Source organism: Anolis carolinensis, unplaced genomic scaffold (genome assembly GCF_035594765.1).
Source record: "Anolis carolinensis isolate JA03-04 unplaced genomic scaffold, rAnoCar3.1.pri scaffold_11, whole genome shotgun sequence".
Taxonomy (NCBI): domain Eukaryota; kingdom Metazoa; phylum Chordata; class Lepidosauria; order Squamata; family Dactyloidae; genus Anolis; species Anolis carolinensis.
In genome coordinates this window covers 25,554,153-25,576,781 of record NW_026943822.1, presented here as the reverse complement: position 1 = coordinate 25,576,781, position 22,629 = coordinate 25,554,153, and the positions used below count along the sequence as shown (strand labels likewise).

Here is a 22,629-nt window from a genome sequence, read left to right as displayed (position 1 = left end):
GACAAGCCTGAGGCCAACGAAAGGCCTTCCTGGTCCATAGACGGCGTCTTGTCTGGCCCGCCCATCTCCTTGGCCTCTTTCCCTGGGCTTGAATGGGCAGGTATTAGTGGCAGATTACCCCTGCACTCTGTTTCACCTGCGCTGCCTTCGGAAGGTGCAGGTGTTGCCCAGGCAAAGGGTTGGTTTTGGCCCACTTCCTTCCTCGTCTTGGAAGCTCCAGGGTTTGGGAGAGCCTCCGATGAGGCTGCTTTGCGAAAGGAGGCGGAAGAGAAGCCGCCTTTCCCACCTGAGTCCACACAGTTGCCGGCATGTGCACACTTGTGCATTGTCTGCCCTCTGCTGCCGTTGTCAAAGCCACGGAAAGGCCAATGAATAGGCCGGCAGGGATCTTGTACGTTTCTGATAGCATCAGCGGCCAAGATAAAGGAGGCATTTCCCCGGCAGCCTGGCCTATGAGGCAGCAACGCAGCCGCCTCTCCGCTTGCTTTGCATGCCTTGCCAGCCCAGGTCCTTGCATCTCGGCTGCTGTGTTTGCTGGATTCTGTCGTTCGGTATTAAACACCTGATTAAAAATTAATCAAACAAGGCGCCGCATGTGCCTCAAACAAACTTCAAGCTAAATTGAAACAAGCAAACCTACATCTCGCAGGCCTCAGCATTTTATTTACCACACCAAGATAATGCAATGTGTTATATATGAAACTTAGGGGCAACATAATTGCAAAGTGAGGAAGTGTGGCTTCTCTTTGTTTTGTCTTGAAACAAAAATAACCAGGGCTGGCTAGAGCTGGGCGCTGCTTGCATCCTCAGATCCTTCAGCATATAGCTTCACTAACAGCCAGAAAAGCAAAGTGCAAATGTTGTGGCCCAATTACCTGGATATGTATATATATGCAATGCATTGTTTTTGGAAGCCGCCTCTGTTTGGAATAAAGGTTGTGAGGCGGAGCATGCACACTCATCCGGGGCTGACTCATTCTCACAGTCGGTTTTGTCTGTAAACGCAGACGTCCAAAATAAAATACTCCCTCCGTTCTTCTCATTTTGAAGGCCTTTGTGATCTCTTTGGCTGTATTGGCTGGGTTTTTTAAAATCCCCACCACCCTAAAACATTTCTGGTTGGCCGTTGCACTTTCCGGCCAACTTCATTAGACTGTTTTTAATTAGGAATTAACTTTTATGACAGTTATGGCAGTATGAGAAAACGAATATGTGAAAGAGTCACTTTCTTGGTTTTTGAGGGCAGGGAATTCAGTTGCGTTCTGCAAGGCTTGTCTCTTTATCATCCCAAAGATCGTCTATTTTAACTGAGCACAATTTCCCCATTTTGCATGGCCCTTCCAGCTAGAAATGCCAGAGAGAGGGCTTGGGGCCTTTCCCGGCGAACCCTTGAGCTGCGTCCCTCCCTGCTTGGAGATCAAAGTGTGGCTTTTAAAATAACGTTGGCGCCCTTTCACCGAAGGAGCCGATTAGCCCGCCGTGAGCCTGGGTGAGGCTGATCAACAGTGACTCCGCCAAGGTTGCCCTGCCATCTCGGCCTGGCTGGAATCTGTCCCGCTTGCTTCGTGCCTCCAGATGAGCAACTTGGTCACTGTGGCCACACTGTGTGCTTTCCAGGCAGGCTGAGTAACTTGTAACTTGGGTGTTTGTAGCTTGTGGACTGCTTGTTGTCTCAAACAGAGCCACTACTATCACAGAGAGGTCCTATCAAAGTATGGAGTTCCCCAAGAGTTCTTCCTCTGAAAATCCTCCAGAAAACCCATTCAAGACTCTCCCCACCACGTGATACGAGCTTTTGCATGATTTGAATTCATTTCTGGAAACAAAAGGTGTTATTGGAGAAGAGGAATGAAAGGCCTTTTGTGGAGGCGTATCTCTGTTTCTGAAGTGCGCCTGGACTGATGCCTCTCCTCACCTTGTTTCCTCCGCAGGTCAGTACGGGAACCCCCTCAACAAATACATCCGTCATTACGAAGGACTGTCCTACGACGTGGACTCCTTACACCAAAAACACCAGCGTGCCAAAAGAGCCGTCTCTCACGAAGACCAGTTTCTGCGCCTCGATTTCCATGCTCACGGGAGGTACGTGCTGCGCCTGGCTCTCTGCATCGCGTCCATTAACCTTTGTCAAATATGAATGAATAGGGAAACGCAGTGCCTATATTTAGTTAGAACTTGAAGTTGGGGTTCTCCACTAACCTCGTTTAAATCCTTTAAGGTTTTTCCTTTGCCTTGTGGTGCAGAGCAGCATCGCGCTCTGCAGGTTTCCCTTTTAAAAGAAGACTGATTTTTGTTGAATTTGGGGAAAGTACGGCCGTCTTCCTGTGTAAGACAAAGGTGGAAGATGTCTCATTTAGTAAATAAAAGGACCTATTTGGGCTTAGAAAGGCTTTTAGCCTGATACCTGGTGCTGGCTGTGGGTGTCCCTTCCCTGCCTTGCTCTGGCCTTGCCTGTCTCTTGGCTTATTTCCTTTTTGCTAGAATTACTCGCAAGCAGGAGCAGACACAGCCCCAGCTGGGTAATAGGGCGGATTACGGCTAAAGAGCTTTATCCCAGGCTTGGCTTTCTGCCGGAAACGAAGGAGAGGAAGTTGCCCCTTTTTGCAAGTGACTAATAGAAAGGTTTGGTTTTATCTAAGGTGTGTGTGTAGAGGTGTGTATAGCTACACCACAGCGGGGTTGTTGAATGAATCTCTTGAAAGAAGATCCTTTTGCAGCCTTTTAGGCCCAGGCAGCTTTGGACTTTTCCCATCCATTCAGTGGACATTTTGCTGCTGCTTTGTTGAGGCCTGATTGTTCTTCTTCCTCTTTCTTTCCGTAGTCTATTAGGATCCAAATTCAAGCTCCGTCTTCTCCCCTTTGCAGGCATTTTAACCTTAGGATGAAGAGAGAGATGTCTCTCTTTAGCGAAGACTTCAAGCTAGAGATGTCCAATAAAGAAATCGATTACGATACCTCCCATATTTACACTGGGCACATTTATGGTAAGTTTGACCCTTTTGAATTTCTTTTTTAAAGGCACTTTTGAGTGGAACTCGTGAGAAGTCCTTATCTTTTGAGCACTTCGTTCTTTTATGCCCCCAAGTAAAGGTAAAGGTTTCTCCTGATGTTACATCCAGTCATGTCCGACTCTGGGGGTTGGTGCTCATCTCCTTTTCTAAGCTGAAGAGCCGGCATTGTCCATAGACTCCTCCAAGGCCATGTGGTCGGCATGACTGCATGGAGCGGCGTTACCTTCCCGCCGGAGCGGTACCTATTGATCTACTCACATTTACATGTTTTCGAACTGCTAGGTTGGCAGGAGCTGGGGCTAACAGCGGGCGCTCATTCCGCTCCCGGGATTCGAACCTGCAACCATTTGGTCCGCAAGTTTAGCAGCTCAACTCTTTAACACACTTCGCTACGGGAGGCCCCCTTATGCCCCCAAATGGCACTATAATACACATCTTTGCACTATTCCTCCAACTGAGAATTGCGATGCAGGCAGAGGACAAAGGACAGGGAAACCCAGACTCGCGTCATTAGAAGAAGCAGAGCCTCTCCTCTTGGGATCCAAGGCGCCTCCGTCCTTTTATAATGTGAATTATTTATCATTGGAATCATTTCAAATCACCGCAAGAGTGAACGTGGTCTGGAAAAAATGTCTCGGCCAGAATCTGATTTCTTATTTTTTGGAACAGCCTACAATTTCGAATGCATCCCGAGGTTTTGCCTGCAAATAATCAACAAACAACAATATGCATTGTTTAGCCATAGATGCTTCTCTGAAGGATGTTCCACAGCTTAGTTTCCAAGGAGAAAGGACACATGGAACACGCACTGCATCTGTAACAGGCGTGGGAAAACTTGGGCCTCCCCTCCAGGTGTTTTGGACTTCAACTCCCACCATTCCTAACATCCTCAGGCCCCTTCCTTTTTCTCCTCAGCCGCTTAAGCAGAGTGAAGGCTAGATTAATTAGGCGTTCAGAAAGACTCTATGAGAAGTCCTTGAAACCCAGGTGTGTGTAGCATGATTTCATGGCTTCTTGGTCGGGTCTGGGTTTAAATTAAGTGATGTTTACTCGGTGTCTCAAGTCTATGTCGCTTAAGCGGCTGAGTGGGAAAAGGAAAGGGCCGGAGGCTGTTAGGAATGGTGGGAGTTGAAGTCCAAAACACCGGGAGGGAGGCCCCAAGTTTGCCCATACCTAATCTATAACACCCCTGAACCTTGGCCCCCCAGAATATCTTGCAGTAAAAACATGCTCATTCTTTGTATCTGTTTAGGATTGGTCCTGTCGGTAGACTTTCAATTCTGCCTGTTTTTTTCTCCCCGAACAGGTGAACAGGGAAGCTTTAGCCACGGGTCCGTTGTGGACGGAAGGTTCGAAGGCTTCATCAAGACTCACGGGGGGACCTTCTATATCGAGCCGGCCGAGAGATACATCAAGGACAAAGCGCTGCCTTTCCACTCCGTCATGTACCACGAAGACGACATCCGTAAGCGCTTTGGCTTCTCTTTACTTTCTAAAGGCAGAGTTGAGAGGAGTTTGCTTTTGAAAGATAAAACTGAAAGAAAGCAAATCTTGAGGATTAACCTTCAGATTGGTCTAGGATACTTACTGTTGAACCGAGATAAGGATATTGGGAGTCAGGAGAAGACCGCGTTTATGTTTATTTCTTTTTCGGAAACATTGTTTAAGGTATTTATAACGCTCCTGACTCTTAGGCAAGAACGTAGTCAGGTGTTTTGTGTATGTCTCCATGCAAAATCATCAGCTTTGAGGATTGTTGTGAAACCAGTGTGAAACCAGTACAAACCAGTGTGCCTATGAACATTAGGAGGTTGTCGAAGGCTTTCATGGCTGGAATCACAGGGTTGTTGTGCGTTTTCTGGGCTGTATGGCCATGTTCCATGGAAAATGCACAACAACCCCATTAGAAGGAGGTCTTGCAGGAGGACAAGACAGTTCAGCCCAGTGCGTTAACATTGGACCTGCATCCTTCAACCTTTCTTCTCTGAGTGTTTTCCAACATCTTTGGATTCTTGCTTTTCTTTGTCTGCACTCTTCCTTGATTTGTGTCTCCTTCCGCAAACTTTTCCAAAACCAGTGTCCCATCTGCTTTGAGCCGTGAAATATTCTGGATTGTTCCTTTCCAAGTAGCAGCTCGGCCGGTCTTTGTTCGATGCCTCATTGTCATGGTCGGAAGTGCGGTGGGTCTCGCGAAAGTGAGAGGGAAGCCAAGGGTTGAGTTGACAAGTGGTCACGATTCTCTGTCTGCAGTGTGTGGCTTTATATAAACTCACTTAGTGAATGGCAAAGATGCCTTTCCAGACACTGGTCGGAGCATTCGTGCACATCAATTCCAATGCACTTTTGTCTCATTATGCATCGGTTCCCAAGGGACATCAGTCGCTTGGTTGCCGCCTCACATAATAACGTCACAATTGCTTAATACAGATCTTATGAAATGGGTCGAAGATGTGAGTCCATTTACCAAGATATATGTCCCCAAGTGAATTCCTACTGTTAATTTTGAGCAAAAACGTCTCGGGAACGAATCACTTCACATCCCTGTTTTTGGACGGTTTGAAAGATCCAAACTAAGCCTTGGCTTCGCTCGTTTTGTTTTTGTTTGGACCCTTCCCTTGCAGACGCTCCTCATTTAGTACGAGGTTCATGGAGTTAGACAAAAGGAAATAATTCACATTTATAGCTTCTACTGTCAGTATTGTAATGTGAAGGAAGATTGCCCGGGATCTCTTGTGTGTTTTGTGTGTGTTTTGCTGGAAACTCATTGAGGCTGCAGGGCAGTAACAAGACCGGCCTGGGACACAGAAGAATCTGTGTTTCTAATGAGCAGCCTGTAGGTTGCCCATCCTTTGGTTTCTGGCACGAAAAGGCGTTTAGCGGCTTTCAGGCACAACAATGGGACGTATGTTTAGCATCACAATGGAGTCTTATTCAGAACTTAAACAAAAGCCTGTTCGTTCAGCAGCAAGAAAGTCGGGATCATCTTGTTCGCTTCCCACAAAGCCCTTTGTCTGCCTTGCTGCCGGATGGGTCAACCCTTCTGTCGCCGTTTCGAAATACGCTAACGTATTTCAGATCTTCCTCACTCTTGATCTGCGTCCCTGCCTTTTGATAGAAGCAGCGATGATAATTATTGGAACGCGTTGATTCCTTAACGCTTTTCTCCTTTGACAGGAGTGGTCTCAATCAGGTGCAAAACGCAAAAGGGACTGAAACTTCGTGACTGGCTGAAAAGTTTTGGCAGTAAAACCTAGGCTTTTGCCACTATATCAGCATTGAACAGTGGTAGGAAATGGGGAGTATTTTCCCTGGGTTTTGTTGTGTGCTATACGTTGTTTCTGACGTAGTGATCTCTCCTTCTAGTGATTCCCTCTCAGACCCATTCCTTTGTCTCGGAGCCCCATGGTTTGGTTATGGGTTCATTTAACACCATTGATGCACATGGGACTTTGCAGGGAAAGTGGCCCTGCCGAGACAGGCCATTTAGTACAGACACGCATTGACACATAGATAGCGGAAGGAAGGAGGAATGCAAATATAAAGCTATGCCATACACATTGTATAACAAATTATAGGTGGGCGGGGTGGCATTTTGCAGCTAATGTTGGGTGCTAAACGGCAGATCCTTAAAGGCTTCCTAAAAACTGAACATGAGTCATTCCTTCACACAAAGATACACATCAGAGTTTTTTTTATCTTGCTTCATAATGGTTGGGATATATTTGTCTTTCTTACATCCTGCCCTAGGAAAAGAAACAGTCAAGATTAGGTCATTTAGAGCAGTTCTATTATTATTATTATTATTATTATTATTATTATTATTATTATTATTCAAACCCCACTTTTTGGGAGCCCCACATGGCGCAGTAGGTTAAACCACTGAGCTGCTGAACTTGCTGACTGAAAGGGTGGCAGTTTGAATCCGGGGAGTGGGGTGAGCTCCTGCTGTTAGCCCCAGCTTCTGCCAACCTAGCAGTTTGAAAACATGCGAATGTGAGTAGATCAATAGGTACCGTTCGCTCCGGCGGGAGGGTAATGGCACTCCATTCAGTCATGCCTATGGCCACATGACTGTGCTTTCACATATCCTTTTTTAAATAGCTGCCGCTATCAAAAGCCCTGTTCATTTCTTCCAAAAATGGGGAGAAATGGTAACTCAGATCTCTAAAGCCAGCTGCGTCCTAAATGCCCGGGAAGGTTCCTCGGAGCCAGGCATTTGGAGCTGCGTAAAGCCGTGCCAGCCACGTTTTACAGCCAGTGCAATGAATTGAACTGTTAATTAAATAGAACTCATCATCACCATCATAATAACTCACCTAAAATGTTTATTTGCTTCCCACTTGAAATGATTGAAGACTTTTGGCCCACGTTTTTGGGGTATATGCCCGACACTGAGAGAACGGTGACCCCAATGTTGGGCGAAAGACACCCAACTTCTTGCCTGATTCACAGCCTTCTATGGGCCGGTTTCACTCGGAGACGGATATATTTTCGAAAGCAGCCCTGATCCTGCCTGAATCCATGGACGTCGATAAGCGTTGAAGACACAAGCTGCCTAAATATAAGCTGTTTATCAGCCCCCAATTAGCCATTCTCGTTTGAAAGAGGGATGGGAAGGCCAAAGGAGATTATGGACATCGGCTCAGGCGTTCGGATACATCTCTCATCCGGCATATTGTCGGAGAAAGGGCGGCTTGGGAGGCAAAGCACCATCCTTGCCTGGGGTGGCCTCCTTCTCTTTAGCCAGTCCGGAAGTATGTCTCAAAAAACAGTTGTCACCTATCTCAGAGGAGCGCAGCACATTATTTTCACTGGGTTTTCTGTGAAATAACACTGCGAGAGGCTCTAAATGAGTCCAGTATTTTGTCACAAGAGTTGCTCATGAGTAGGAATTCTAATACTGGGGTGCTATGGAAGCTCATAAAGTCACAGCGTTGCCCATTTGCAAAAGAGGGAAGGGGTAACTAAGAGTATCGATGCCATAAATAATAATTATAATTATTATTGTTGTTATTGTTATTATTATTTTGTGCATGCCTCTCCTTGTGGCTGGAGGTGGGTTACAACATTGCTAAAACACACATTCATCTTTAAAACATTCTTTAAAATGCACATGTTAAAGCATATATCCACAAAACACAAAGATCACACATAAGATGCAAGTTTACAATTTGTCACTAAAACTATGTACTACTACTAATGCTTACATAAATACTCACCTGTGTAGAAGCAGGGAGATGGGTCAAAACCTTGAAGCGCTGGCTCCTTCACAACTGGAATCCATGTGATGCGTCCATCTTCATGTTTGTGTTGCCATGTTGGATGTGCCTGAAGTCTGTGCTGTAGCCTAGAACCGACCTGGGCCAACTTCGGCCCTCCAGGTGTTTTGGACCGGCTATCAGGAATTGTTGGAGTTGCAATCCAAAACACCTGGAGGGTCAAAGTTGACCCAGGCCTACCCAAAAAGGATATATATTGTAAGATGCAGTACAAGTCCTGTGGTTTGCCTTCTAGGATATCCACATAAATACGGGCCGCAGGGCGGTTGTGCTGACCATTCCGTCTTCGAAAGGATGATGAAGTACCAAATGACCGGTGTCGAAGAGCCAACAAAGCAGGTATGTATGCAATGCCTATGGAGCGCCTTTTTACCTTCCTGCCAAGGCGGTACCTATTGATCTACTCGCATTGCATGCTTTCGAACTGCTAAGTTGGCAGAAGCTAGGGCTAACTGTGGGAGCTGCCAACTGCCGACCCTCTGGTAGACAGACTTCAGTTTAAACCGCTTCATTGCCTCGCACCACATCCTAAAAACAAACAAATCAAAATAACGACACACTATCAAAAGTTAAACGATAACATCCCAAGTGATTTTGCGGGAGACATGATGAAGCTGTCTGTCTTCCTGTCTTCCCCCTCTTTGCTCTGGAGCCTCAGAGAGGCAGTTGATGTTGTGAAAGCAAATCATAATACTCAGGAAATAATAAATAATAGTGGACATATTAAGTGTAAGTCAAAGATATGAAAGAATCAGCATACAATTTAAAATACTATTATTATTACTATTATATTTAATTACTTATGCCCCGCTTTATCTCCCCCAAAGGAGACTCAAAGGGGCTTGACATAAAACCGTCAGCATGCAATTTAAACTATACCAATATGTGAACATTAAAGCAGGATTAAATAGTACAGTATTAAAGACTTCATAGTTAAAATCCATGCAAACATCTCAAAAGTTTATTTATTTATTTATTTATTTATTTGCAACATTGATATCCTGTCCTTCTCACCCCAAAGGCTTAGAAATTATATGTACATATATTACATTATTAGCATAGCACAATATTAGCATTATTTATTTATTTATTTTTCAAACTTATTTGTCCCCCACTCCCCTAGGGCTCGGGGCGGCTTACAAGAACCGGCTAAAATCAACAATTTAAAAACATCTTAAAAACATCTTTAAAAACATCTTAAAAACATCCTAAGAGCACCTTTTAAAACATCAATAACAGAACTCAAAAGCCTGCCGAAACAGTACTGTATTCTACTATACCACTATGTTGTAATATTATTAGTAATATTACATGTAATATATATTATAATAATATTAGTATTATATTGTATTACAATATTGTGATCCATATTATATGTACTTACAATGTATTATATTATTAGCATAGCACAATATTAGTATTATATATTACTGTATTCTACTATACCACTATACTGTAATATTATTAGCAATATTACATTTATATATATAAAAGAGTGGTGGCATCAGGGCAGTGGACAAAACAACAAAACTACAGGCCCCCCAACCTCGAAATTTGACAACACAACCCATCATTCATGGCTCTAGGTTGATACAACAAAAAGAAAAGAAAAATAAAGTCCTAATTACAGGGAGAGGAATAATAGTTTTTATCCAATTGCTGCCAGTTTGAATGCTAAGCTCCGCCCACTTGGTCTCCTAGCAACCTACTCAGCCCAGGGGACAGGCACAGTTAGGCCTCACTTAGGCCTCTTCTACAGATTATCAGATTTTAACTGGATTATATGGCAGTGTAGACTCAAGGCCCTTCCACATCTATATAACCCATTTAGAATCTTATATTATCTGCTTTGAACTGGATTATCTTGACTCCACACTGCCATATAATCCACTTCAGTGTGCATACTAAACATAAAAACAACCATACAACAGACATTCAATACCACCACTACCTCAACAATTTCTCACCAACGCCACAGCAACGCGTGGTCGGGCACAGCTAGTGTAATATATAATAAACATTATTATATTGTTTTATTATTAGTATTATATTGTATTATATTATAATATTACTGTCAACATTATATCTATATACAATATATTATTATATGTTATTAAAAACCACAGCAGCACCTCCCAGTGAGTAAGGACAACGCCAGAAACGTGTCCTTATTCATTGGAACGTGGGCTGTTTTGCTTCCTCTGAGTCCTTGGATAAACCCGGTCTGTGCCAAATTAATTGGAGGCAAACGCGATTGACGGTCCAGGGAAGGAAACAGACACATAGGTAGCAGCAGGGACAAGGGAAGGCGCCTTGGCATTTTGCAGCAGAAATTAGTAAGCCGTGTGTCTGTTTTTCCTCCCACTTTCTGCCCACTTGGTTCTTGCTTTTCCGTCACACCAGGCGCGGGCCAACTTCGGCCCTCCCTCCAGGTGTTTTGGACTCCAACTCCCACAATTCCTAGCAGCCTACCGGCTGCTAGGAATTGTGGGAGTTGGAGTCCAAAACACCTGGAGGGAGGGCCGAAGTTGGCCCGCGCCTGCGTGAAATCTGGAAGTCGAAATGCCCACTTGCTTGTGTCCTTAGCCGCCCTCAGAAGAAGAACCCAGCGGGCCCATCCCGGAGCTCTTGAGAAAAAAGCGAGCGGCCCAAGCGGAGAAGAACACCTGCCAGCTCTACATCCAGACGGACCACCTCTTCTACCGATACTACGGGACGAGGGAAGCTGTCATCGCGCAGGTGAGACCTTGCCCGGCCCTCCCGAGACCCCTTCCCTTCCCAAAGCGGCGAAAGGAGTTTTCCTATGGAGTGAGAGGCTGTGTTAGGGTACAACTCTTGTTGACATATTACTATTATTATTACCATTATTATGTTTGTTTATACCCCGCTTTTCTCTCCACAAGGGGATTTTCTTACAAGTTATATGCACATACAATAATAATAATAATAATAATTTTATTTTTGTACCCCACCACCATCTCCCCAGAGGGACTCGGGGAGGCTTACAGATATAAAACCAACATACAATAATATCAAATACAAAAACACACAAATAAATTTAAAAGGCATTAAAAAATCAATACATTATATTATTAGCATAGCACAATATTAGCATTATATATTACTATATTGTACTATTCCACTATGTTGCAATATTATTAGTAATATTACATGTATACCATTATAATAGTGTATTATTATCATATTGTATTACATTATAATATTGTTATCAATATTATATGTACAGTAGAGTCTCACTTATCCAACATAAACGGGCCGGCAGAACGTTGGATAAGCGAATATGTTGGATAATAAGAAGAGATTAAGGAAAAGCCTATTAAACATCAAATTAGGTTATGATTTTACAAATTAAGCACCAAAACATCATGTTATACAGCAAATTTGGCAGAAAAAGTAGTTCAATATGCAGTAATGCTACGTAGTAATTACTGTATTTACGAATTTAGCACCAAAATATCACGATGTATTGAAAACATTGACTACAAAAAGGCGTTGGATAATCCAGAATGTTGGATAAGCGAGTGTTGGATAAGTGAGACTCTACTGTATATAGAAATATATTATATTATTATATGTTATTGTATATTATATACAACTACTGTATATATGTGTGTGTGTGTGTTTTACTGGGTATAAATGTTTATGTTTATTTATACTGTGGTTTTCTCTCTCAACAAGGAGACAATATATTATCTATTTATATAAAAGAGTGATGGCATCACGGCAGCGGACAAAACAACAAAAGTAAACACCCCACAACCTCGAAAATTGACAGCACAACCCCTCATCCATGCCTCTAGGTTGATACAACAAAAAGAAAAGAAAAATAAAGTCCTAATTAGAGGGAGAGGAATAATTGTTTTTATCCAATTGCTGTCAGTTAGAAGGCTAACCTCTGTTCACTTGGTCTCCTAGCAACCCACTCAGCCCAGGGGACCCTTTACCTTAACTACCACCAATTCCTCAATACTTTATTTCCCATACCACCATACTTTGCCACAGCAACGCGTGGCCGGGCACAGCTAGTATTATTATATATTATTATATATCACTTTATATTATATTATATATATATATAGAGAGAGAGAGAGAGAGAGAGAGAGAGAGAGAGAGCGAGCGAGCTCATAGCATAGCATAGCATGTTACTGGGTATAAATGTTTATGGTTTTCCCTGGTTTTCTCTCCAACAAGGAGACTCATGTATGCACATGCCATGTTCTGCTTCTCATTCCTGATTGGTTGCAGAATAGGCATTGTTTTCCTAATAATGCACTTTTGGTTGGGGGGGGGGGTTCTAAAGCTGATAGTAGTAAATAATATATATGGTAATGGAGTGGGTAGTGGAGTCAGCCACCATCAAAAGAAATACGATTCGTCTTCTCAGGAGGAGAGTGTGTGTGTGCCAAAGCGTGTGCCATAATGACCGCTCTGAATGTCCAGATTGTCCGTCGCCAAGGCTTCGTCCAAGGAAATTGGGCGTCTTGTGCCCAGAGAGGGTGGTACCAACCACAGTCACCTTTGCTTGCTTCTCCTTTAGATCTCCAGCCACGTCAAAGCGATTGACACCATCTACCAGTCGACAGATTTCTCAGGAATCCGAAACATCAGTTTTATGGTGAAAAGGATCAGGGTAAGTACCTGTTAGGTTCTTTTCTTCTAGTTGTGCTGTGGGTAAGTCTTCCACCAGAAGAAAGCACCAAGACCCACGCTGGTAGATTCCAACAGGTTTTATTGTACAGAGTACCAGAATCTTCTCTGTAGCACATTTATATAGGGGCTCTCACATACCAGAGGGTAATTGAGGTTTTATGGCTGGCCTGTTTTATGGCTGGCATCTGTTCTTTGTCAGCGCTTGGTCTGTGTCCGGAGATGTCAAAGATCAGAGATCATGACAGTACCCTAGTGAATGGATTTTGGAGGCTAGAGTGGTCAGAGTGGTTTTAGGCCTCCTTGATTGGGGTCTGTGCAGTGGTGGTGGAGGGATGGGAGTGCTGTTTTGTGGCGTGTGCTGGGCAAGACATTTAATTTTGTTGTGCAGTGGTACAGTTACAATAAAGTATGGATCTGGCCTTGCTCTTCCAGATCAACACGACCCAGGATGACAAGGACCCTTCCAACCCGTTCCGCTTTGCCAACATCGGGGTGGAGAAGTTCCTGGAGCTCAACTCGGAGCAGAACCACGACGACTACTGCTTGGCCTACGTCTTCACCGACCGGGACTTCGACGACGGGGTTCTGGGCTTGGCCTGGGTGGGAGCCCCTTCGGGTAAGCGGGCCTCCCTTTACTGTTCGCGATAAGCTGTGAGGAATGGTGGGAGTGGGAGTCCAAAACACCTGGAGGGCCCAGGTTTGCCTGGACCATTTCGTACCATTTCACTCAATCCACACATATTTATCACAACCGGTCAAGTTGAACTAGGCATTTCAAAATCACAACCATTTCTTATCGTGTTTTCATGTATTTTGATATGTGTTTTTATGGCTGTATTTTAACTATGCCGTGCCCTTCCCTGAGGGATAAAAAAAAGGCAGGTAATAAATACAATTATTATTATTATTATTATTATTATTATTATTATTATTATTATTTCTTATTTTATACCCAAATTTTCTCTCCAAAAAAGGGACTCAAAGCAGTTTACGGTAGAACTAAATCGATACCATTTAAAACCTAAAAGTAGACAAACTTTAAAATAAGTATTAACAATATTAGAAATAAGCAGCTGTTAATATATCATAATATATGGTTGAAGTACGGATAGAGACTTTTGTCTCCACTGCTGCCAGCTGGAGTTTTGGGATAGATAGACAGACAGATAAAAATAGAAATATGCTCAAAAGCAGTTCTGAACTGAAGTTGTGCTGCTTCTATTTTTACGTAGCCCGGCCTCCATGAGTCGGCAGGTCACATCCCTCTCAGTCTCAAAAGCACGGCTTTTCGAGGCCTGCGGTCCCTGGCGGTTTGTCTCAAACCGGTATTTTTGTCTCTGTGGTTTCAGCCCAAACTTCCCAAAGTACATACAGTATGTCTGTAAATATCCTCCGAAGGCATGACTCACTTGGCTTGCTGAGATAAGCAGATATTCTGAGGCTAAGCACTTTGGGGAGGGAGGCAAAGCAGGATGCTATTTCGGAGACACTTGGGAGGAAGGCGGCCCTTTAAGAGCCACAGCCACACCTGCGGACCAAAGGCATGCTCCTTGTTGTTATTATATGTATATGTATACACACACATATATACACACACACACATATATATATATACTAGCTGTGCTCGGCCACGCGTTGCTGTGGCTAGGACTTTATTTTTCTTTTCTTTTTGTTGTATGAACGTAGAGGCATGGATGAGAGGTTGTGCTGTCAATTTTCAAGGTTGTGGGGCATTTAGTTTAGTTGTTTTGTCCGGTGCCGTGATTCCATTACCCTTTTATATATATAGATATACATATACATACATATATATATATATATATATATATACACTTTTCATGTTATTGTTTTTTATATTATTATTATATTATTATATACTATATGTTATTTATATTATTAATTATGTTATTATTTATATTATTTATGTTGTTACCTATATTATTATTCTTCCCTGCTTTTTCTCTCCAAAAAGGGATTCAAAGCGCCTTATGTCTTCCATTACATATATATGTATATGCAAACACACATTAATGATATATATTTATATTTTTATGTTATTGTTATTTATATTATTACATACTATGTATTGTTATTCATGTTATTTTATACTATATATTATTATATTATTAATTATTATTATTTGTATTGTTTATTTATTTATGTTGTTACCTATATTATTATTTTATCAACCCTGCTTTTTCTCTCCAAAAAAAGGGACTCAAAGCGCCTTACATCTTCCATTTCCTTTCTAGGGAGCTCTGGCGGCATCTGCGAGAAGAGCAAGCTCTACTCGGACGGCAAGAAGAAGTCCCTGAACACCGGCATCATCACCGTCCAGAACTACGGCTCCCACGTTCCCCCCAAGGTCTCCCACATCACCTTTGCGCACGAAGTGGGACATAATTTTGGCTCTCCGGTGAGTGAGTGTGGATTCTGCGATGCTGCAGTGGATTAACAGTGTTGCGAGTGGGGTCAGCACTCTCCTCTGGGCTCATTCGTGGCGCAGTCAAAGGCGCCGATGAGGCTGAACATCCCCATGCTTCCTCTCTTTCTTTAGCACGACTCTGGGACCGAATGCACTCCGGGAGAGTCCAAGAACCTGGGCCAGAAGGAGAACGGGAACTACATCATGTACGCCAGGGCCACGTCCGGGGACAAGCTGAACAACAACAAGTTCTCCAACTGCAGCATCAGGAACATCAGCCAAGTCCTGGAGAAGAAGAGGAATAACTGTTTTGTGGGTACGTGCCCCGATTCAGGGGGTCCCTCCCTTCGAGGTGAAGGGCTTTTCCCAGGAATTTGAAACCCACCATGGACTGGTTGCTGGGAAGGATTTGCCTGCTGATTCCAGCCCACATCCTCCGTGTGCCTGCGTTCACACATGTGGCGCTGTTTTCCAGAATCGGGGCAGCCCATCTGTGGGAACGGTCTGGTGGAAGACGGGGAGCAGTGCGACTGCGGATACAGCGACCAGTGCAAAGACGACTGCTGCTTCGACGCCAACCAGGGGGAGGACAAGCGGTGCAAGCTCCGGCCCGGGAAGAAGTGCAGGTGCGCATGAGCCCACCCCGTTGCCACTGCCGCTTTGGCTGCCCATCAGAGAGAGGGACGTCGAATCAGATAATAGCGATGCTTCCAGGAGTAGATTTCTCTTAATAAGGATAGATTCCTCTCCCTTCCGGGTGCCTCGGCCCCATTGTTCTTAACTTTGACTCAGGTGTTTGTAACGCCGGCGTCTCCTTTACCTCCCGCAGCCCCAGCCAAGGCCCCTGCTGCACCCCGTTCTGCGAATTCAAGAGTTTGGGGGCCAAATGCCGCAACGACTCGGAATGCGCGGAAGAGGGGCGCTGCAACGGCACCTCCTCCTTCTGCCCCACCTCCCGGCCCAAGCCCAACCTCACCGACTGCAACAGGAACACACAAGTTTGCATCAACGGGGTAAGCAGCCGCCTTCTTCTCAAAGAGGAAAGCTGCAGAATTCAGCATTAATGGCCTCTTCCATTAATGCTGAATTACGCAGCCAATATATTATGATTATTATTATAATATTATATTTTTGTCATATTATTTTATAATAATATTATGATATACTTTTTAATATTTATTCTATTATTTTAATTATTGTTTCATATTATAATTATTTATGTTACTACCCTTTTTTAGGAGCCAACCCAGGTTTTTATCAAAGGGTGCTTATTGTTTATTGGTATATGTGATTTTATTTGTTTATGATTTTGTTTTTATTGCTGAGTTTTATATTGCTTATTGCCTGGGCTTGGCCCCATGTAAGCCGCCCTGAGTCCCCTTGGGGAGATGGGGCGTGGTATAAAAATAAAATTATTATTATTGTTATTATTATTATTATGTATTATATATATTATATATATATATTATATATTATAATAATATTATATTTTATATATTATTATTTTATTTTATTTAGTTTTTATATTTCATTATATTATTTTTATATTAATTTTTATATTATTTGTTGGTATTTTTATTATATTACTATAAATTATATTTTATTTTTCATTATATTATCCTATCAATATGATAATTTATGCATAGAGTGATATCCCTGTAGAGCAGCAACAGAACTTCCCTTTTCTCCTTTGGATTCCCTGAAAGGGGTTCTTTGAGATCCCAATTAAGAGCCATTCCTGGACTGAGAAAAGGGTTCATTCTTTGCGCCAGGAAGGTCAAAATGCCTACAGCACTGTTCCGCTGTTATAGTGAAAGATACTTGTTTGAGGGTGATGTGCTTCCTTCTCAGCAATGCGCCGGCTCCATCTGCGAGAAGTATCAGCTGGAGGAGTGCACGTGCGCCAGCACCGACGCCAAGGACGACAAGGAGCTCTGCCACGTCTGCTGCATGAAGAAAAGTAAGCCAGCCCGGATGCGGGAGCAAGGGGTCCCTCTCGCCCTCCTTTGAGTCCCAGTCTCCAGGGAAGCCTTGCTCCCTCTTCCCTAGCCATTCAGATGCTGAAACCTGGTGGTGACCCTCTTGCCTTCTTGCTTTCCTCCCTGTGATGCGCGCAGTGCGGCCGGAGACGTGCGCCAGCACCGGGTCGGACGTGTGGAAGGAGTTCTTCCAGCACAAGACCATCACGCTCCAGCCGGGCTCGCCCTGCAACGACTTCAAGGGCTACTGCGACGTCTTCATGCGCTGCCGCCTGGTGGACGCCGACGGGCCCCTGGCCCGGCTCAAGAAGGCCATCTTCAACCCCGAGCTCTACGAGAACATCGCCGAGTGGATCGTGGTATGTCTCCGGGCTTCATAGACAAACACCGGCTTGCAAAACACTCCTGGGTTTATTTGGGTGGCTGTGATTGTTCTGGGCTCTGTGGTCATATTCCAGAAGCATTCTCTCCTGAAGTTTCACCCACATCTATGGCAGGCATCCTCAGAGGTTGTGAGGTCTGTGGGGTTTCGAGCGTGCCGCTGGATGCCCCACATACATCACATACGAAACCCAAATTCCCTCGTTTCCATGGCTTCCCTTGATGTGTCCCCTCTGCTTCCAGGCGCACTGGTGGGCCGTCCTGCTGATGGGCATCGCCCTGATCATGCTCATGGCCGGCTTCATCAAGATCTGCAGCGTCCACACACCCAGCAGCAACCCCAAGCTGCCGCCCCCCAAGCCGCTCCCAGGTCGGTATAGATAGATAGATAGATAATTGGGCAAATTGAATATTTAAAATATTTGCTGGGGGGGTGGTGGTGGAAATTGTTGGGTAAGGGGCTCTCTCACCGAGCTCTCCTCTGACTGTGTTCTTCCTTTTCCCCTTAATGTGTATGCTTTAATATGTGCTTTTATGGATGTATTTTAACTATGTTGTAAGGAGAGGCAGGTAAATTATTATTATTATTATTATTATTATTATTATTATTATTATTATTATTATTATTATTCTGGCATGTTTACTGAAAAGCTCTGTGTGTGTACTGTATAAACATATGGTATTATTATTCTTATAATACCATAATTTCGAATAAGAATCAGCAGCGCTAATTATTATTTGTACGCCAGAACTCAATGGACAGACCCAGTCTTTTGAACTTGAGCACGCCCATTTGCATTTTAGAATGTTTTTATGAATGTTGATGTAAGTTAATAATTTTTAATCTGATTTATAGTGTATTGTGTAATTTTTATATGTGTGTTTATTGTAAGCCGCCCTGAATCCCCTCTCGGGTGAGAAGGGCAGGATATAAATCTTGTAATAAATTATTATTATTATTATTATTATTATTATTATTATTATTATTATTATTATTGGAGCCCCTGGTGGTGCAGTGGATGAAACTGCTGAGCTGCTGAACTTCCTGACGGAAAGGTTGGCTGTTCAAATCCAGGGAGCAGGGCGAGCTCCAGCTGTTAGCCTCAGCATTTGCCAATGTAGCCGTTCGCGCCTGTTGTTTTTCTGATTCCAACCCTGTGTGTGTGTGTTTGTGTTTCCGCTGCAGGCACCTTGAAGCGGCGGAGGCCCCCTCCGGCGGCACAGCCCCCTCCCCGCCAGCGGCCGCGGGAGAGCTACCAGATGGGGCACATGCGGCGCTAGGCCAGGGGCTTCGGGGTGGCGTTCTCTTCCGGATTTTTTCTTTCTTAATTTTTTTGCCTTGGTTCTTCCTAGTGCCTACAGTGGGAAAAATTTCGCTCCAAAGAGAAACCGATGCTAAGCCGTCGTGACGCTGGTCCCGGGTCTGGCTTTCCAGAACCACGGAGGGAGGAGGAGGAGGAGGAGGGGAGCTCAGGCCCTCACCCGACCCGACCCGACCCGGGGAGCGCCAGAAGCCAGGTCCGATTGCGAGGCTCTCCTTTGGGACTGGACCTGCCGTCTCCACCCCTCCTTCCTTCCTTCCTTCCCTCCCTCCTTCGTCTCTTCTTCGCGGTTGCCTTTTCTTCTCCTCCCTCCTTTGAGATGTAAAAGTTCCTATTTTCCAACTGCCCAAAGGCTCAGAAGCGGGACCGCCTCAGCATTGGAGACATTGCCGGTTTTGGGCCAATGTACAGAACGGGAACTGGGGGGGGGGGGGGGGGGGACGTAATTGGTAATATGCAGACCGTTGTTCTTTCTCATGTCCCTTCTTTCCTTTTCTGTGTGCAATGGTAAAAAGAGGATTGCCATGGGGATGGGTTTTCCTTGTGCGACAACCCTTTCGCGATGTGACCGACCGACCGACCTACTCAGGATATAAACACCGAGGTTGATGGCGTGTCCGGCTTTTGGATCCTTGGGAATCCCATCCGGCCCTTTCCCTCTGTTTTATTTCAAAAGCAAACACAATGTGACCTGTATTATTATTATTATTGTTATTATTATTGCCCGCTTCTGGGTGCACCGTAAGGCTTCCTTTTGCATCGTCAGGCTTTTCTTCCGCCTCATTCCATGCCTTCAGAAACGGCGGAAAAACAGCCGCAACCGCCATCCCTTTCCCGTATTCAATGCATCCACCTTGCTTTTTAATCAAGAGACAACTAATTCCCGGCATCGTTCTCTTCTACGACCAACGATATCGATATATTTTTCTGTTAGAAAGATAAGCCTGTGTTTCTATTTTTCTCAAAAGGTTGTGGCTGGCTTGCTTTTTTTTCCAGTGACGCTCTGGGGATACGTCTTAATTTTTACGCGGTCATCGGGCACGTTTGGGAAGGAGACGGAAAGCTCTCTTTGTGTGTGTGTCTTACTCTGCTTTCATTTAACACGGGACTTCCCAGTCATAGTTCTTTTCCTTATTTTCAGCAGGATAATTGTCTGCTTTGCTTCTTTCTTTTTTTTGTAAGGATAACCACTAAAAATCGAAAAGTTGCGTTGTTTGCAAAACGGCCCTTGAATGAAAGAGGAGTCAGGGCCACAGCATTGTTTGCAAATGGCGTTTACATAAAAGAGAGGTAAGGACTGCAGCGTTATTTGCAAATAGCATTTACATAAAAGAGGTAAGGCCACTGCATTATTTGCAAACAGCATTTAGATCAAAGGGAGGAAAGGACCGTTGCATTGTTTGCAAATGGAATTTACCTAAAAGAGGTGCATTATTTGCACATGGGCCTTCGATAAGAGAGGAAAGGACCATTGCATTATTTGCAAACGGCTTTTGCATAGAAGAAAGGTAAAGGCTGCAACATTACGGAGAGATAAGAACTGCTGCATTATTTGCAAATGGGCCTTGGATAAAAGGGAGGTCAGGAATGCAGCATTATTTGCAAATGGCTTTTGCATAAAAGAGAGATAAGAATGCAACATTAAAGAGAGATAAGAACTGCTGCATTATTTGCAAATGGGCCTTAATATGAGAGGGAAGCAAGGGTGGCTGCGTTATTTGCAAATGGTGCTTATATAAAAGAGGTTACAACCGTTGCATTATTTGCAGCTGGCCCTTAGATCAGAGAGAGGTGAGGCATGCAGCATTGTTTGCAAATGGCTTTTACTTAAAAGCGGTAAGAACCCCTGCATTCTTTGCAAACAGGCCTTGGAATCAAGAGTGGTAAGGACCGCTGCATTATTTGCAAATGGCGTTTACGTAATCGAGAGAGAGAGGTAAAGACCACTACGTTATTTGCAAACGAAACTGAGAAGTCAGGAAGCTCAAACAGCACAAGATTCACCCCCAAACTTTTCTTACAAGTGTATGTATATGTATATATATATAATTGGCATTTCTTTTTGACTAGAAGGAATAGCGGGAGACCTAGCGAGTGTGCTTAACTGCTATGCAGGAAACGGGAGAGGGCATTATCGGGGCCTTGCCATATTATTGTTATGATTATTATTGCGCAGCAAATAGCGAAGAGGACTTGGGGCTTCGCTCAAGGATTCAGATTGCGCCACAGGGCAGTTCCCCCTTCTATGGTTCTTGATTATTATTTGGGGGGAGGGACTCTTTCCTTTTTTCCGTCCCCCCTTTTTTCCAAGAGTCTTAAGGTTTACACACGCATTCTCTTAAAAGCAAAGCCAGCGAGGCCAAAAAATAAATAAATATATAATTGTTTTAAGCAAAACAAGAATATAAAAAGGGGAATCTCTTTCCTTGTAAAACTTGTACAGCGACAGACTCTTTTTTCCACAACGAAAACAGCGCAGCTTTTTTTTGTACCGACCGGGTTTCGGGGCGGCTTTTGTACACGGACCGGCCTTCTCTCCCTCTCTTCCGGACCCACGGACTGACTCTATACATACGTCTTCGGAAGCATCCGAACTGTCAGAGAAACGCTTTCCGACCCTTTGAAAGACACGTTTGGGGGGATCTGTTTCTTGGGTCCCTCCGTTCAAGCTGCGCAGAGATATTTGCATTTCTAAATCGGTGGCTTTTATTGCGACGGAACGAAGCAGTCGATCTCGGGACAGATGTAAATTCCTTGCTTGTCATGTTATTATCCTGTGGCTCAAGGGTTCTGGCTACCCTGTTTTTATTATTATTATTGATTGATTATGATGACTATTTGAGGGGGGGAGGGAGGGAGGGGGCGGCGTCCTAGGTTTACTGTTTCTTTCTTTTTTCCGCAAAGAGGAAAACAAAAACAGAAAAAGTGCACTGAACTCTCCACTACAGACAAGTCAAGACGTGGTTCAAACAAAAACAGGAAAATCAAGGCAAATGATTGCGATCTAATACTACTGTCAGTTTAATGTCCACTGTGTTTTATACAGTATCTCTCTTATTCTTCTTGTTTTTTTTGTTTGTTTTTTTGTTTCTTTTTTTTTTTGGTTTCACTTTTGGAAAAAATTTTACTAAAAAAAAGTTGCAAAAAAAATAAAATAAATGAAAGTATTGTGCAAACAAATGTAAGGTTTTTTTTGAAACTTGAAAAATGCATTAATAAATAGATCTGATGAGAAAAAAAAAGAGCCGAAATAATCGACTTTTATTTCTCAAAAGTCTGCCCCGGATCGCCTGCCCACCTAGCAAGTCGAAAGCAGAAATGCGAGTAGATAAATAGGTACCGCTTTTAGCGGGGAGGTAATAAAGGCGCTTATAAGGACATCAATTGGGAGGAAGCTCTTCAGCATGGAAGGTGGAGCGATAGCACTTTCCATGGCCAGAGAAATGATGGACAGATAGATGAAAATGATACAGATCTGGATGAGAGAGTAATAGACTGGTAGATATGGGTGAGGGAGATCATAGATGGGTAGATTAAAATGATAGACATAGGTTTGGGTGA

The 22,629-nt window shown here is 43.8% G+C and overlaps 1 protein-coding gene across 2 annotated transcripts in view; it reads left to right on the top strand.

Moving 5' to 3' along the window:
- The window catches only part of adam10 (ADAM metallopeptidase domain 10), a 66,504-nt gene extending 47,344 nt beyond the window's left edge, over positions 1–19,160 (top strand). For both annotated transcript variants that reach the window (XM_062963301.1, XM_003228070.4), the window contains 15 exons: positions 1,932–2,082; positions 2,866–2,984; positions 4,318–4,476; positions 8,526–8,629; positions 10,877–11,029; positions 12,849–12,941; positions 13,394–13,577; positions 15,214–15,377; positions 15,519–15,702; positions 15,862–16,012; positions 16,216–16,399; positions 17,238–17,346; positions 17,504–17,724; positions 17,990–18,116; positions 18,933–19,160. In XM_062963301.1, coding sequence (XP_062819371.1) covers positions 1,932–2,082; positions 2,866–2,984; positions 4,318–4,476; positions 8,526–8,629; positions 10,877–11,029; positions 12,849–12,941; positions 13,394–13,577; positions 15,214–15,377; positions 15,519–15,702; positions 15,862–16,012; positions 16,216–16,399; positions 17,238–17,346; positions 17,504–17,724; positions 17,990–18,116; positions 18,933–19,027 — 2,198 coding nt within the window. In that variant the 3' untranslated portion in view covers positions 19,028–19,160. The remainder of the gene's footprint in view (positions 1–1,931; positions 2,083–2,865; positions 2,985–4,317; positions 4,477–8,525; positions 8,630–10,876; positions 11,030–12,848; positions 12,942–13,393; positions 13,578–15,213; positions 15,378–15,518; positions 15,703–15,861; positions 16,013–16,215; positions 16,400–17,237; positions 17,347–17,503; positions 17,725–17,989; positions 18,117–18,932) is intronic.
- Positions 19,161–22,629: the final 3,469 nt, after the last annotated feature.